Below are 17622 nucleotides of genomic sequence, written 5' to 3'. Positions count from 1 at the left end.
TCTTCAGTTCTCTGATTTCCTTCCGCACGTGAAGGGGATCGGATCCTCGGCTCACCGTTCTTGCAGAAAGCTGGCGAAGTGGGTCTTGGTTGGGTTTTGATGTATTTTTAATCCTTGTTGGAAGCCGCCCAGAGTGGCTGGGGAAACCCAGCCAGATGGGCGGGGTACAAATAATAAATTATTATTATGATTTTGCTCGGTGTTGCAGATTTTTGTTACTTTCGCGTGCATTTATTGGGAGGGGAGGACATGGGCGTAGCCAGGATTTTTGTTAGGGAGGGCAGGCTTTTGTTGGGGGGGGGGCAAAACCTCAGATTTGTATTGATTTTGATAGATTGGGGGCAGCTGCCCACCTGCCCCCTCGGCTACGCCCATTGAGGAGGAGGAGACTTTTTTTTTTCACAGGGGAAACAGGACTGGACGTGCTCTTCTGGTGAACCGGCCGCCTCTCGCTTATGCATCCTGAGCATTTGCCATTATTTACCCAGGAGTAAGCCGCCCTGATTTCAAGGCGTCTTACTCCCAAGCAAGTGTCGCAGTAAAGGGGGAAGACCAAAGCCAATCGACAGTGCAGGAACAAATCATCCCCAATGTTGCCCTGCGCAACAAAAAGGATTGAAGTCCGTGGGGCTGGGCTTGGAGAACCTCTCGCCTTCTGGACTACCAATTCCCATCAGTCCCAGTTTGCATAGCAGCTGGGAGTCCAGTAGCCTGGATGCCCATAGGCTCTCCAGCCCCTGCAGGGAGACCTGCACGCACAGGGTCGCGGTGGTCAAGAGATCGAGAGCCGTCGCTCTTTTGCACCACGGGCTCCCTTGCTATTGTGCCACCGCCAGCTTCTTTGGCCGCGATTGCTGCAAGCAGCCCACGGGCGCCGTCGGTTCCCTAAGTGGGGAATCAACTTTCAGAGGGGAAGTTGCGACAGTCAGAGCCAAAGGTGCTGCTGCTGCCGCCACCTTAAAAGACGACATAGAATTGTGGGCGAAGTTTGCAGAGCGAGGGTGAAATCATAGAAGCTGTCGGGGCAACGGCAGCGCGCGCGCGCGCCCTCCCGGCTTACCTACCCAGCGGTTTTGCTCGACGGTTGTTGAGCTGCAACTGGTCGGAGGTCGACCTGATGGCCACCAGCTCCAAACCTCTCCAGCCCGTCACTCACGTCATTTTCGACTTGGACGGCACCCTTCTGAATACGGAAACCCTTTACACCGAAGTGATGAATGATGTGTGCGGCCGCTACGGGAAGCAGTTCACTTGGGAGGTGAAATCCTCCATCATGGGCAGAAGGGAAGCGGAAGCGGTGGTGATGATCCAAAAGGCCCTGGACCTCCCCATCAGCCCAGACCAAATCATGGAAGAAAGTAAGAAGAAGAAGAAAGAGTTGTTCCCCAAATCTGTGTTTTTGCCAGGCACAGAAAAACTAATCCGCCATTTGCATCAGCACCAGATACCCATCGCTGTGGCCAGCAGCTCCATTAAAGAGTCTTTTGACATGAAAACAGTCCACCACCAGGCCATATTTCAATTATTTCACCATATTGTGCTGGGAGATCACCCGGAAGTGAAGGCTGGCAAGCCAGCGCCTGATATTTTTCTGGTCTGCGCAAAGAAATTTGAGCCTCCGGCCCCTCCAGAAAAGTGTCTCGTGTTTGAAGATGCACCCAACGGGGTCAAGTCAGGTGTAAGTGCCGGCATGCAAGTGGTCATGGTTCCGGATGAACACCTGGCAAAAGAGTTAACCAAGGAAGCTACCCTGGTCCTCCCCTCCATGAGTGACTTCAAGCCAGAAATGTTCGGCTTGCCAAAATTTCAATAAGGGATACAGTTTCATGTTGACTGCGTTAATCTTGCCATATTGGAGAAAATAGCAAACTCCTTATTTTTTATTATTAAAAGGCTCGTCAGCCCTATTATAAGTTATATTCTCCATTTCTGCCAGCTCATTTATTGAAATCCATGAATGCATTTATTGAAATCCGTGAATGCTAGAGAGAAAAAATGGGCCGTGCATGCTATGCCCCTCTCAGCAGTTGACTTCTGAAAGTCCCATTTTTGGTAGTAGCCCCCGCCCCCCAAAGAGTTTTGACCCTGAATTGCAGAGCCACTTGGGGAATACCAGACAGGGGTGGAAAAGGGGCTGGGGAATCCTTGGGTGTGAATGCAAACATTTTTCAAAGCTCGCCTATTGTGTTAATAATAATAATAATAATTTGTATTTATACCCCGCCCTCCCCAGCCAAGGCCGGGCTCAGGGCGGCTAACAAGCAATAATAAAAACAAATTGAATGAATACAACTTAAAAACAATATTAAAATGCAATATTAAAATATTGAAACATTAAAATATTAAAATGCAGCCTCATCACAGGAGGAGAAAGGAAAAAGAAAGAGGGGGAGGGAATCAAATTGGCTCCAAGCCAAAGGCCAGGCAGAACAACTCTTTCTTACAGGCCCTGCGGAAAGAAATCAGATCCCGCAGGGCCCTGGTCTCATGAGGCAGAGCGTTCCACCAGGCCGGAGCCAGTGTTGAAAAGGCCCTGGCTCTGGCTGAAGCCAATCTAACTTCCTTAGGGCCCGGGACCACTAAGGTGTTGCTATTTATGGACCTCGAGGCTCTCCGTGGGCCATACCGGGAGAGGCGGTCCCATAGGTACGAGGGTCCTAGGCCGTGAAGGGCTTTAAAGGTCAAAACCAGCACCTTAAATCGGACCCTGTACTCCACCGGGAGCCAGTGCAGCTGGAAAAGCATTGGGTGAATATGCTCCCATGGCAGAGACCCCATGAGGAGCCTCGCTGCAGCATTCTGCACCCGCTAGAGTTTCTGGGACTGTGTTGCCTTGTTTATCTTTCCACATTTTGCAATGATCTGCCTTCTGGTTTTATTTACTCATTTTTTTATTGCATTTGTCTCACACCTTTATTAGCTCAAGTGAGCATATGTGATTCTTCCATTCTCTAGAGATAGGTTAGGCTGAGATGGTGGACTGGGCCACAGTCGGCTAGCTCTTTGCATGATCTGGGGATCTGAACCTGGGTCACCCAGTGCTCTAGTCTCAACTCCCAACCGCTCCAAACATATACAACTCTGCCTTCTGGATTGAAAGGGAGATGGCACAAAGTAGAAAATGTTATACTGCCACCAGGTTTTTAAAAGTAATTTATAAGTAGTATGCTGTTTAGACATCTCCGCCTCCAGTTTACATCTATGTTTATGAAGGACTACTCAGAATGTAACTAGAAATTTATAAATTTAAACTGAGCCCTTCCTCCTGCGGCATGATCTTAATCTAATAATAATAATGTTATTATTTATACCCCACCCATCTGGCTGGGTTTCCCCAGCCACTCGGGGCAGCTTCCAGCACACATAAAAACATAATAAAACATCAAACACTAAAACCTTCCTGATACAGAGCTGCCTTCTGATGTCTTCTAAAAGTTGTGTCGTTCTTTATCTCATTGACATCTGATGGGTGTTCCACAGGGTGGGTGCCACTACTGAGAAGGCCCTCTTGCCTGGTCCCCTTTAACTTCAATTTTCACAGCGAAGGAACTGCCAGAAAGCACTCAGAGCTGGATTTCAGTGTCCGGGCTAAATTATGGGGGTTGATTAGATGGCCCTTTTTGTTAGAAAAGTAAAAAATACTGCACCGGGACATGGCAGTAGCTACTGGGTGGTTGGGTATTACAGGGATCCTGCAGTGAGATAAAATAGCTCATTGGATAAAGAGCAGGTCCCACAGAAAACCCTTTCTCTATCTACAAACTTGTACCTACTCATCCTTTTAGTTGGTATAAAATCTCTACCAATAATCATTATTTTTGGCATTTCTCCCACCAGTGCCAAAAAAAAGGCAACTTGCAGGACTACTGCAAACTTACCTTTAGATACACCTTTTACAGCACACACTTTGCAGGCTCGAAGTAGAATTACCACGTAATTCGTTCACAGGAATGGTGGCATTTACGGGTGTTGTTTTTTATTACATAGAGACTTCTAAACCTTATGTGGAAAGACGACCAGCTCTATTAGGCAGATTGAGACAGCTGCGACAGGCCACACTGGCTTGGGGTGTTACGAAAGGACAGGAGATTATTATTTTTACTCCCAGGAAGAGAGGGGGAGGCACTTGTGGGGTATTCTGTCTCAAGTGTTAAAGTCATGAGGTTGTCCTTGGGTGCTGTGAACACAATACAGTGGTGCCCCACAAGACGAACGCCTCGCAAGACGGAAAACCCGCTAGACGAAAGGGTTTTCCGTTTTGGAGGCGCTTCGCAAGACGAATTTCCCTATGGGCTTGCTTCGCGAGACGAAAGCCCATAGGGAAATCTCCGGGACAGCGGGGAAGCGCAGCGGTCTTCCCCACTGTCCTCGGACCTCCTCCGTAGCCTGGCAGCGGGAGGAGGTCTCTCCGCCCCTCCGCCAGGCTTCGGAAGGCTGCTCCGAAGCCTGGCGGGGGGGCGGAGAGACCTCCTCCCGCCGCCAGGCTTCGGAGCAGCCTTCCGAAGCCTGGCGGGGGGGGGGGGTGGAGAGGTTTTTTAAAAACCCCGGGACAGCGGAGGACTTCTCCGCTGTCCGGGGCGATTTTAAAATGCTGGCGGGCGGGAGCGAAGGCTTCGCTGCCGCCCGCCAGCATTTTAAGATCGCCCCGGACAGCGGAGAAGTCCTCCGCTGTCCCGGGGTTTTTTAAAATGCTGGCGGGTGGCCGCGCTGCCGCCCACCAGCATTTTAAAATCGCCCCGGACAGCGGAGAAGTCCCCCGCTGTCCCGGGGTTTTTTAAAATGCTGGGGGTGGGAAGAAAAGCCCCCCCCCCAGCCTTCAGAAGAGGTCGGGGGACAGACTGTCCCTGGACCTGGTCTGAAGGCGGTTTCCATAGGAACGCATTGATTGATTTTCAATGCATTCCTATGGAAAACCGTGCTTCGCAAGACGAAAAAATCGCAAGACGACAAAACTTGCGGAACGAATTAATTTCGTCTTGCGAGGCACCACTGTACCCAGTTTCGATTCCCAGCATCTCTAGGCAAAGGTAAAGGTAAAGGGACCCCTGACCATTAGGTCCAATGGTGACCGACTCTGGGGTTGTGCGCTAATCTCGCTCTATAGGCCGAGGGAGCCGGCTTTTGTCCGCAGACAGCTTCCGGGTCATGTGGCCAGCATGACTAAGCCACTTCTGGCGAACCAGAGCAGCACACGGAAATGCGGTTTACCTTCCCGCTGGAGCGCTACCTATTTATCTACTTGTACTTTGACAAGCTTTCGAACTGCTAGGTTGGCAGGAGCAGGGACCGAGCAACGGGAGCTCACCCCGTCACAGGGATTCGAACCGCCGACCTTCTGATCGGCAAGTCCTAGGCTCTGTGGTTTAACCCACAGCACCACCCGCATATCTCTAGGTAGGGTTGGGAAAAGACCCTTTGCCTGAAGTGCCACCATCAGTGTGAACAATACTGAGCTAAATGAACCAGATGTCTAAGTAATAAGACACTTTTCTGTGTTGCAATATCTACAAGGGCAGATTGACACCATACATTTAAAACACACTCAGCACACAAGACTTACCCCTTGGGAATCCTTGGAACTGTAGTGTCCCCCCACAGAACTGCAACTCCCAGTGCCCCCAAACTACAATTCCCAGGATTCTTTGCAGGGAGGTCATGAGATTTGAATATGTGTTGAATGTCCTTCAAATTACAGTGGTACCTCGGGTTAAGTACTTCAGTGGTGCAGTCTTCAGCAAGAACTTGAAAGGCTGGGAGCCGCAACACAGATTTTAGGGAGGATTCGAAATGAACTCCGGCAGATGCGTCGCCATTTCTACAGCAGCATCAAGTACTTACTGTAATTCGTTCCGGAGGTCCGTTCTTAACCTGAATCTATTCTTAACCTGAGGTACCACTTTAGCTAATGGGGCCTCCTGCTGCCGCCGGAGCACGATTTCTGTTCTCATCCTGAAGCAAAGTTCTTAACCTGAAGCACTGTTTCTGGGTTAGCGGAGTCTGTAACCAGAAGCGTATGTAACCTGAAGCGTATGTAACCTGAGGTACCACTGTAATGTGTTGGATCTGCCCCCAAGAGAGCTTCCTAATTTCCAGCACAGACAGAGGGGAAACTAAGGCTTGTTGCCTCTGTAAAATCTGTAGCATATAAAGTGCACTGGAAGAACCGTATAAGCAAGAGAAATAATTTGGGGAGGGATTAATGCCTAAGGGTACTTTTGCACCTGAACCAAAACCTCTTTCTTTCAACAAGGGCTTGCAAGTGGAGATTGATAGCAGGAAAATGGCACACCCAATAGAATCAGCTGCCTAAAACGACTACTCAATATTACTTTTAATTTTTTTGTATTCATTAGATTTATATACCACACTTCATCGTAAGATCTCAGGGCCACATTGAAAGTATGAAGGGCCACCTGGAAGGTTCGGTATCATTTCACCTTCAAGGGAGAACCACAAACACATAAGCACCTTTCATACGCACCACAAATGCGCAATACAACCATGCACCAGCATTTGAGCATTTATTTTATTCTGAATTAGAGATAGCCCAGCACAATGTATGGGTGCGACGAACCCTCCAAAACAAATACCACCTGCACAAACTTAGGTTGATAATTCTGGTCTGAAAGTAGGAACAGGCCAACAGGTTTGTCAAGTATGACTGCTCTTGCAACCCTCTCTGTACACAAGATGATGTTAATTGGGCAGGGGTACTGCAAAGAGGGGATGCGGGTGGCGCTGTGGGTTAAACCACAGAGCCTAGGGCTTGCAGATCAGAAGGTCAGCGGTTCGAATCCCTGCGACGGAGTGAGCTCCCATTGCTCTGTCCCTGCTCCTGCCAACCTAGCAGTTCGAAAGCAAGTAGATAAATAGGTACCGCTCCGGCGGGAAGGTAAACGGTGTTTCCGTGCGCTGCTCTGGTTCGCCAGAAGCGGCTTAGTCATGCCGGCCACATGACCCGGAAGCTGTACGCCGGCTCCCTTGGCCAATAAAGCGAGATATTATTCCAAGATGCAACCTGCCTAGAAACACGTCTTGCAAACTGTTGTAACCCAGACAAGAGGTTCAAAGCCTCCTTAAGGTCTCTGAATGGGGTGGAGCATGCTCATGGATTCCCTTAGCTTTCTGCCATAACTCTAGGCAACATTATGCTACAGAAATGGTTATCCTTTGGCAACATGTACATGGTATGTTTCCACCACATTCTGATGTGACAAAAAATGATAAATCACCCAGAGATCTACCAGGAGATGCACATCATCCCTTCTGCCCGCCTGGGTACAAAAGCAGGAGGGGAAATCAAGGCTTACACATCTGTTCACACGGTAATCACGAATTAGCAAGAGAAATTCTTCAGTAACAAGTAGAACTGTCATACGTTTTTGAAAAAAACCAGTGTCATTCCTGTTGGGAATGGTGGGAGAAGACATTGACAAGAATGACCAGAAACTGTTCTTATACACAACAACGGCGGCGAGGTTATTGTTGGCTCAGGTATGGAAACAGAAGAAACTGCCTATAATAGAAGAATGGCAGTACAAGGTTATGGAGTACGCAGAAATAGCCAAATTAACAGCAAATATTTGACATCAGGGGGATGAAAGATATCAAAAAGAATGGGGAAAATTTATGTTATATATAGAGAAGATGATGTGAAATAGGGAAACCAGTAGAATTAGAATAATATCTCATAATGGGAAAATACAAGAAATTTACTGGATAATAATATCAAAATGAATTAAAAATGTATATTAGGATTATAATTGAACAATATTTGTAAATGAATATAGACAGACAGCAAGAATTTGTATACATAGAAATATTTATTTGTTTACGGACATTTAATGGAAAAAAATGAGGAAGAACAATCTTGTGGAAAACTGACAAAGACAATGCGAAAAGTCAAAGAGGACACAAAAAAGCCAGAAGGAAGGAAGGAGGGAAGTCAGCTCCGGAGAGCAAGAACAAATGTGAAATATAATGTATGTGTATGTACAGTATGTAACTAAAAATTCAATAAAGATCATCGGGGGGGGGGGGGGAGACAAGTAGAACTGTCAGCCTGTGAAAAATATCAATTAAATCTCCACATAACTGCATTATTCTGATGAAAGCAAGCATGATTGGTTTTCTTTAGGTGACACATCTGTATGGCAGAGTAGGCACCATTTTAGAAAGAGCATTTCCTCCTGTGGGAGAGAGGATGCTGTACAAGCGCCACAGATGCCTTTTCTGAAATGTTCCCAACGCCTGTGGTTTTTATCATTTATTTACTTTAGTAAGCTGCAATAATCTGCACCGTAAATCGGAGCTAGCTTTGAAAACAAGATTTTATCAGTTAATGAACGACATGTTGCAACGACACTTGCATTGTGCAAGGGAATGAGTCACTCACGGAGAAGAGGTTTTAAGCCACGGGTGGGGAACCTGTGGTCCTCCAGATGTTGTTGTACAACAAAGCACATCATTCTAGCCACTGGCTATGCTGGCTTGGGGCTGAAGGGAGTTGGGAGTCTGGTTACCCAGCCCTGATTTAAACAAAGGACTAAACCAGGCTTCCTCAACCTCAGCCTTCCAGATGTTTTTAGACTACAATTCCCATCATCCCTGACCACTGGCCCTGCTAGCTAGGGTTCATGGGAGTTGTAGGCCAAAAACACCTGGAGGGCCGGGGTTGAGGAAGCCGGCACTAAATGGAACCTTTGTGTCAAGAGGCAGACTGCCTGAGTATCGGGTGCATCTGAGAAAACAGGAGTTTTCTGCCCAGCCATTGCTGGGAACAGAATTCTGGACCACATGAACCTTTGGTCTATGATTCTAAATCATAGTCTGGGAAAAGAATGCTACTGGCTGCAAGTCCTACTTGCGATCATCATCTGAGGCTGTTCTTTGTGTGCCTCCTCCACAAGAGGTCCAGAGGGTGGCAACATGAGAACGGGCCCTTTCTGCAGGGTCTCCCCGTTTGTGGAATAATCTCCCCAAGGAGGCTCACATCCCTCTTCAGGTTATATATTTGTTTTATGTTTGTTCTTATGTATTTTGTTTTTATCTATTTCTCTCTTTTTTTGCTGTGAACCTGAGATCTTTGGATGAAGGGTGGTATGCAAATTTAATAATAAACTAAACAATAAATTAACACCCGCACTTTACCTGCTGTAAAGTGTCTCCTACTGGTCACTAACGACTCTTACCACACCTCCACCTTTTTTAGTCTGAGCTTCCGTTACTATGAAAACATTTTCATGCTATCTTTCCAAGTGTCCAGAGTGGCTGACACCCAAAGACTCAGCAGACGCTCATATTCATTTGTTACTCTCCGTAAACAGCATGAAAAACGTGAAACGAAAGCAAAAAGGTAGTAATCAGAAATTGTTTTTCATTACTGTGCAGTCAAACAATGCCCAACTGCAGAAAAAAAGTAAAATACTCCAAGGAAGACTTGCAAAAGATCGTGATACCACATAAGGAATTCAAAATATTCCAGTTGCTAAACCAGGGATGGGGAACCTGTGGCTCTTCAGATGTGAGTTTTCCTTCTGCCAGCAGCCCCCTTCCCAACGTCCCTTCAATAAACTCTCAATGCCTTCTCTGAGGCATGAGAAGACCCTGTGAGATATAAGAAGTAAAAACTGACTGCCTCTGCTGGTCTTGGCCAAGGCTGAAAGCACCTTCATATCAGCCTGGATAAGCTCATTTGGTTAGAGCATGGTGCTGATTAACGCCAAGGTTGCAAGTTGGATTCCCGTATGGGATAGCTACGTATTCCTGCATTGCAGGGGGTCGGACTACATGCTCCCTTCCAATTCTACAATTCTATGATTTCTATCTCCGTCTCAAGACATTTGCTAAAAGACAAACCTTTCATATTCTTTCGCTTGATAACAAGTTGTGTTTCCTGTTACGGATCAAATTATGTGGAAAACCTTTCAGGTTCTCCTTTCTGCCCGTCCTCTAAAAATGTTGCAACTCTAAAATCAGTTATGTAGTAGGAAGGGAGAAGTTTGAGCAATACAGGGTCTTCATTCGCGTGCATGAAGGGTTTGCCTTCTCCCTTCCCTCCCACATTAGCATAGCCAATGGTCAGGAATGATGGGAACTGTAGTTACAGCATCCGAAGAGCCACCAATACTCAATCCTGGGCCTAAACTATGAAGGCCTCACCATATATACCCCCCCCAAATAAACACTGAGAAGAGAAGCTTTATGTATTTTATTCTTTTCCAAAAGCAGAGGGTTGACAACATGGAATTTGGCTGACATTGTGAACAAGTTCAATACTGATAATGGATGGTCAGTCTATCAACCTCACTGCTCACTTAAAAATAACAATAATAGAGGGCTGTGTCCTTTTCACCCATTACTTTCCACAATCTATCCAGGATGAAGTGGTAGGAAGCACTCCCCACACCCTCACACACAAATTTTGGTAGCATAAGTCAAGATGCCTCAGGAATCAAAAACTCCATGGTGCAGAAAAGAAAGCTATGCTTGCCACAGATCAAGTCCGATAGGGATCAATCCTTATTGAAAAAGGCATAGAAAAGATTCTCCCATGTACAGAAAAAGGACACACAAGACTCAGAAGAGACTCTTGCGTTCTCTCTGCAAAGTCCTTACCTATATACAATACCAGCACTGTGATGTGCAACAGACGACTGGCCAACTCCAGAGCAACTTCCCCCAAGACAAAGCATCACATATCAGAGCTCAGGAGAAGAGACCTCGCTTTGACCAGGCGGACTGGGCAACCTGAGCTCTGCGTTGTTACGGACCACCGTGAAGAGGCTCACGACGGCCAGAAGGGCCATCACCATCATGACAGAGCAGATGGTGAACATGTTCCTGGTGCCTGTCTTGTAGTCGCTGTCGTGGAGGATCAGCAGGCCAAGGCAGGCCAGCAGGTTGAGCGGGACGCGGAACCAGTGCATGACACCTGCCTGGTCCTTCTCGGGGATCACCTTCTGCCGCAGAAAACCCATAGAAGGGAAGTAGAGCCCGCAAGACAGCTCAATGAGCAGGAAGGCCAAGAAGGACTCGGAAGGGTTCTCCTGCCCAGGGTTGGTAGAGAAAGTCAGCATGAAGAGGGAGAAGAAGACCATCAGGACCGAGAGGGAAAGGATGTGCATGGGCTGCAGGTGGTATTTCTTGGAGGTTGCGACGCGGTAGAGCGATGAGCCTGCCATGCTGGCCGCCATGAAACTAGAGAAGACTATGCCCAGGGGTGGGTTGTGGGGATCCAGGACGGGAGTCCAAAGGAAGATGAAGATGTAGATGACACTCTCAAACAAAGCCTGGATGGTACCCAAAAGCAAGACCCGGCGGTCTGAGAGGAGGCACTTCAAGGCATCAGTGCAAGTCCTGGAGAGAGCCCTCTTCTTGCCATAATTTTCGTCCCAGTTCTTCATCGCCAGGACACCCGCCAGCATGAGAAAGGGGATGGAGACCATGAAAGGGGCCACCGGGCCCAGCCCCAGCCATTCAGCAAAGACGTTGGCTACCACGCCAGCTCCGATAGCAATGATGCCATTCCAAAAAGCAGCCTTGGAGAAGGTAGCGGGGATCCACTCGGCCGGGAAGTCGTGGCGTTCCACGTGCTCGTGGACGTACCACGCCTCGAAGGCAGAGAAGAGCAGGGCAGTGGACAGCCCCCCTAATATCCTTCCCACAATGAGCACAAAATAATCCCAGGAGAGCTTTGTGAGGCAGCAGACGGAATAAGTCAAGGAGAAGAGGATGCAGGATTTCTTACGGCCCAGGCGGTCAACCAAGGAGCTGGAGACCAGCCCAAACAGCACGCTGGAGGCAAAGCCGCAGACGTAGATGATGGTGATCTGAGCCTCCAAGAAGTGGTAGTGCTGGTACAGTTTATAGAGATAAGGTCCCTGCAGCCAATCAGCGGCAAGGGCCAAGAAGTAGACCTGGTAATAGTCTAGCTGGAACCGCAGGAAGGCTGGGTTGGAGAAAGACCTGCCGGTGATCTTGGAACGGCAGGCAGAGAACTCCAAGCCAATGCATATCAGCAGGAGGAAAGCAAAAGCAACATAGGCAGTGACCAGCATGGTGTTCTAAATCATCATGTGCAGCGCATCTCCCAATATCTGCTCCCGACACACCTGAAAGAGAAGAAGGCAAGAGATACGGATGTGACACTAGGCAGCTTTGCAGCAAGACTTGGAGGTGGGCAGAGCAGGGTTTATCTGTGGTGCATTTACACTTCTGAAAAAGCTTGGCACAAACCGTATGTACACTTTTGTGCAGTCTTAACACTTTCACACACCCTGCACACTAAAGATGACACCCCACCCCACGCCTTGCACAGATAAATCCTCTAAGCCATTATGTTGGAAAGGCTGTGGAGAATGAGGTTCCTATATTCATGTATGGTGGGAGTGCCCTGTGGTCCATGCCTTTTGGGGAAAAGTTTTTAATCTGACCTCCAAAATCACTAAACAATCTATCCCTCCTAATTTGGCGCTTGCCTTATTATGATTAGATTTGACCGCAAATTCTACCCTTAAATCTAAAGAATTAATTTCCTTTCTGTTCACAGCAGCTAGACTAGTTATTGCCCAACAATGGAAGGAAACTTCTAATATACCAATAGAGGCTTGTGTTAATAACATCTGGAGCATTGCTCTGTCAAAACGCCTCACATACCATCAGTGACTAATCAAAGGCCTCTCCGCAAAAGATACCTTTGACACAATCTGGTCTCCCTTTTTCTCTTTTATTGAAGAAGAACAGGATATTTTAATGCCACCATCACAGATGTGTCTGTGGAGGGGATATATTGATTGAACACATATTGTATTATAACTGTATTGTAACTTTTGGATACATGTTTTTAAATGAATGAATGACGACACCCCAAAACTTTGAACACATTTTGAAACAATGAGTACAGTGGTGCCCCGCAAGACGAATGCCTCGCAAGACGGAAAACCCGCTAGACGAAAGGGTTTTCCGTTTTGGAGGTGCTTCGCAAGACGAATTTCCCTATGGGCTTGCTTCGCAAGACGAAAATGTCTTGCGAGTCTTGCCATTCCCCCCCCCCCGCTTTCCCCTTTTTCTAAGCCGCTAAGAGCCTTTTAGCAGCTCAGCCGCTAAGCCTTTAATAGCCGCTAAACCGCTAATAGCGCTAATCCGCTTAGCCGCTAATGGGCTTGCTTCGCAAGACGAAAAAACCGCTAGACGAAGAGAATCGCGGAACGGATTCTTTTCGTCTTGCGAGGCACCACTGTACATTAAGTGAACAATTTATTGCCCGGCCATCTGCAACAAATGGGAGTCACCTCCAGGTAACCAAGAAGAAAGTTTTGTGTAAACTAGAAGAGGATCAACTTCTCCTTTCATGCTACTAATATTTATAACACACTGCTAAATGAGCCTTCCATTCATAAGCAATATAGCTCTAAGTGCCAAAATGCTGGCTATACACAACAAAAGACAAATCATCTTCAGGCTGTTTGTTAAGTGTCCTAGAGCAATGCTTCTCAACTGTTTTCTAACCCATGTTCCATCTTTGCAATTACAGAAACCCCACACCTCCCCTCTTATTTTAATTGCATTTTTAAATGGATGGAAATTGCATAAACGTGATTATTATTATTTTACTCATATTGTACATATTCTTTGGGAACACTCAGGTCCCACCCACCTGCCCAATATATTCATATGCTTCACCGGTGGAAAAACACTGTTCAGGAGGGACACTGTTCAAGAAAGTAGTGGACTAGGTGAAACTTTGTTCTCCTCCAGCAGGGTAATTCTTATGTTCACAAGCTACATAGTGGTATTTCTGAGCATACAAGGTGGTGTGTGTGTAACAACAGGGCTAGCTTCCACGTGTACTTTAGCTTATCTTTCAATTTCATCTTGTAGTTTTTAAAGTTGGAACAGACTAGAATTGCAAACAAGACAGAGTGTAAAAGCATAAGCGTATGGAGATTAGAGGCAAAAAGGGGTTAAGGAACCTAATGTTCCCTAACCTAACCAGGGACGCGGGTGGCGCTGTGTTCTAAACCACTGAGCCTCTTGGGCTTGCTGATCAGAAGGTTGGCAGTTCGAATCCCCATGATGGGATGAGCTCCTGTTGCTCTGTGCCAGCTCCTGCCAGCCCAGCAGTTTGAAAGCACACCGGTGCAAGTAGATAAATAGGTACCGTTGTGGCAGGAAGGTAAATGGCGTTTCCGTGTGCTCTGGTTTCCGTCACGGTGTTCCATTGCACCAGAAGTGGTTTAGTCCTGCTGGCCACATGACCCGGAAAGCTGTCTGTGGACAAATGCTGGCTCCATTGGCCTGAAAGCAAGATGAGCGCCACAACCCCATAGTCACCTTTGACTGGACTTAACCATCCAGGGGTTCTTTACTTTTTACCTAACCTATAACCTCAAGATTGTCCTGGACTTCTAACTGGCATCACTTCCAGCCAGCATGGCCAGAGATGAAGTATCAAACAATATCTGGAGGGCCGCAGACTCTCCACCCCCAGGATAGGGGAATGGGGAGCAATGCTGGGCATTCAAGCCCAAGTGAGAAGGGAAGAAACAGCTTTGTTCTACTGATAAAGCCAAATTACTTTAAGATTTCCCACCACCACCATGAGAGATACAATCCATGCCTCCCCCCACCCCCACCCCAAAATAAATTGAGACTTTTCTTGATGCCCAATTACTTTCCGCATACCAGAGTCAAAGAAGAGACAGAAATAATGCATACTGACCTTGATCAGCGTCCCACACTATATGCAAAGTAAGACCTGCTGAAATGCTCTCCGCTGCCTGAAACATAACTTCATTTAAAAAAACCCGAACCCTAACTTTTGGAAATTGCAAGGAAGTGATTGCTCAAGAGACTTAAATGTAAAGCAGCCCACTCAGTAGCTCAGATAAACTACTGTGTAAAGACCACCGGGATAGTGAGAGCCAAAGGGATTGGCTCCAAAGGGAGGTATGGCAGGGGCAGCAAGAAAAGGCAAAGCTAGCAAGGAGAGCCACTGAGGAACTATCCTGTGCCTCCTCAAAGCTAAGAAAGAGAAATTGAGTGAGCCTAAGGTTACTAGAGGCTGCTACAGCCAAGTATTCCTCATGTTGTTTCAAATGCTTCCCATATGAGCAGTGAAAAACAAGCTCAACCAGCTAAACTAGCCATCTCCTCCACCACACAGCTTTGGGAGCAATCAAGAACAACTTTTTGGCTGAACTACAAAACTGTCTCCCAAGGACTCCTTTGCAGCCTGTTATTAAAATGTCTGTAATACCTCTACAGCCAGGAGGCAGAAGCCACTAAAAATATCTGAGAGTGTAATATTATTGCAGCAATCCTGAATTACAACTTTCCTACAACTCAGCTATGGAGCTTGTAGCTCTCATGTTAACCTGATAAAGATCAACACCCACACCTTACCTCTATGCAAGTATTAACAATGAAAACCAGAAAGAGCAATTTAAACTCAGTAGTTCAGAAAGCAATTGTAAACGCATATTGTTTCCTCACAAACCCCTAATGTTTTGCCTCCATAACCTTCCACTGTATAACTAATTATCACTGATCCCTAAAAATGTGAATCTCTCTATTTACTGGTCAAACACCTGCCCTATGCAGGTTTTCAATTTATGCTCAACTCCTCACCAGATTCATGGCATCCGATTCATCTCCAGTGCCTTCAGGAGATTATCTTTAGAACAGAACAGCCACCTGCTTCACAATGGTATTAGGAGAATAGAGGAACGAAGAGTATTTTATTTTCCCAAGCTTTAAAGGAGCAGCACAGTTTAGATCTGAAGAAAGCATGAACGGGCTTATTTGGCTTTTGCAATCAGATTTAGGAAAGTGTGGAAGTCTGGCAACCTAAAACCAGTGCTTTTTTAGGGAGAACTCACCGGAACTCAGTTCCAGCACCTCTCAGGTGGGTTCCAGCACCTCTCAGGAAAGTTCTGGCAGCTCTCAGGCGGGTGCCATTGCCATTCTAAGAGAAAGAGAGAGGCGTTCATGGTGAGTTCCGGCACCTCATTTTCTGGAAAAATAGCACTGCCTAAAACCATGTAATAATACATTAAGTTATTTGTTTTTTAACTTTGATTTATTAACTCCAAAGTTAATAAATGTTGGGAAAGATGGAGGGCACAAGGAGAAGGGGACGACAGAGGACGAGATGGTTGGACGGTGTTCTCAAGGCTACCAGCATGAATTTGACCAAGCTGCGGGAGGCAGTGGAAGACAGGAGTGCCTGGCGTGCTCTGGTCCATGGGGTCACGAAGAGTCGGGGACACGACTAAACAACAATTGTGTGTGAATGATAAGATTGTACAGTGGTACCTCGGGTTACATACGCTTCAGCAGTACTTAACCCGAGGTACCACTGTAATGGATTGGGGTGGGGTGGGGAGGGGAAATAAATCGCACCCCAGAACAAAGGCGGCAGCCCTAATGCGAGAGTACCCCCACCCGCATTTCCAGGGCGGGAAAGGGAGGAAGCAACACCCCCTTCCCCGACCCCCGCTTCTCGCAGAGCCCCCTCCCCGCCAACCAAGCCGCCTCTCCCGCCCAGCCCTCTTCGCTTCCGACCCTTCGGCCTGAGGAATTCCCCTCCCCCAGCCGCCCTCCCGGACTCCCCCCCTCCTCGGCCCTTCCCTTTACCAACCTGCCTGGGTCTCTCTCCGGCTCCCCTCCCCTCAGACCCGTCCTCTCCGCCGGGGGGAGCTCACGCTGCATGCCCGACGCCTCGCTTCCGCTTCCGCTTCCGGAGCCGCCGCGCTGCCTGTCACATGGCCGCCGGCCGCGCGCTCGGCCTGTCGCGAGGCCGCCCCCTGGAGGCGAGCGCCGCAAATGCAGGCTGCTTGCGGCGCCAACTGTATTAAGCCTCGGTCCGTCCGGCTTTTTATTTAATACAAATTTAATTTAGCAGCAGCAGCAACAACAACAACAACAACCTTAATTTAACAGCAGCAATAACAACAGGAAGAATTTCTTTTGCATCTCTTGTAAGAAGAGGATTTAATTTTTAGGCCGCTCCACCACGTATTAAAAAAAGTACCTCTACAGAAAACTGAAGCGGTGGCTGACAGTTCCAATCAAAATATGGCAAAAAAATACGTAGGTACATAAAAACAACAACATTGCATTAATAAGAAATCAAGATAAAAAACTTTTTTATATAAAATAATGGAAATGGTTTATTGAATATTTACAAACAAACTAAATAGATAAGAACATTGGCAGGTGTATCGTAATAACCAGCAGTTTTATAAGAGTGTATATTTAAAGTAGATTAATAAATGAATAAATTGAGTTAGTTCGGATTTGCAGAAAATATTAAAAATGAACTTAAGGAACTGCAGAAAGAGGGGGAAGGAAGTCAAGTTTTGAAATGTTAAAATTACACACGCACTCTCTATACATGGCTAATACATGAAATGGGATAATCAATTCGTTTTTCTCTTCAGCCTCCAGGTTCTCACTGAGAAGGTGGATAGAGAAATGTTTGCCCCCCCCTCTCCTAACGCTACTGTACAGTGGTACCTCGGGTTACATACGCTTCAGGTTACAGACTCCGCTAACCCAGAAATATTAAAACAAAAAAAATTCCTTCCAGTAGCACCTTAAAGACCAACTAAGTTAGTT

General features: G+C 47.0%; 1 protein-coding gene and 1 pseudogene across 4 annotated transcripts; one reads left to right on the top strand and one right to left on the bottom strand.

Annotated features, from left to right (window-relative positions):
• Positions 1-312: 312 nt before the first annotated feature.
• On the top strand, positions 313-1917 carry LOC114586323 (pseudouridine-5'-phosphatase pseudogene; annotated as a pseudogene).
• An 8278-nt stretch (positions 1918-10195) lies between these two features.
• Positions 10196-16762, bottom strand: SLC61A1 (solute carrier family 61 member 1). Of its 4 annotated transcripts, none has more exons than XM_077923877.1 (4): positions 16643-16748; positions 15882-15967; positions 14723-14780; positions 10196-12113 (listed from the first exon to the last, which is right to left on the bottom strand). In XM_077923877.1, exon 4 carries the CDS (start codon positions 12057-12059, stop codon positions 10701-10703), a length of 1359 nt encoding a protein of 452 aa, XP_077780003.1. In that variant the 5' UTR covers positions 12060-12113; positions 14723-14780; positions 15882-15967; positions 16643-16748; the 3' UTR covers positions 10196-10700. The 4 variants fall into 4 exon arrangements, with proteins under 4 accessions (XP_077780003.1, XP_077780002.1, XP_077780001.1 ...); XM_077923876.1 differs by lacking the exon at positions 14723-14780 and adding an exon at positions 14162-14298; XM_077923875.1 differs by lacking the exon at positions 14723-14780.
• Positions 16763-17622: the final 860 nt, after the last annotated feature.

The sequence above is a fragment of the Podarcis muralis genome, chromosome 2, assembly GCF_964188315.1.
Source record: "Podarcis muralis chromosome 2, rPodMur119.hap1.1, whole genome shotgun sequence".
NCBI lineage: Eukaryota > Metazoa > Chordata > Lepidosauria > Squamata > Lacertidae > Podarcis > Podarcis muralis.
Note: the sequence above shows the minus strand (reverse complement) of the source record. Positions and strands in the feature narration are given on the sequence as shown.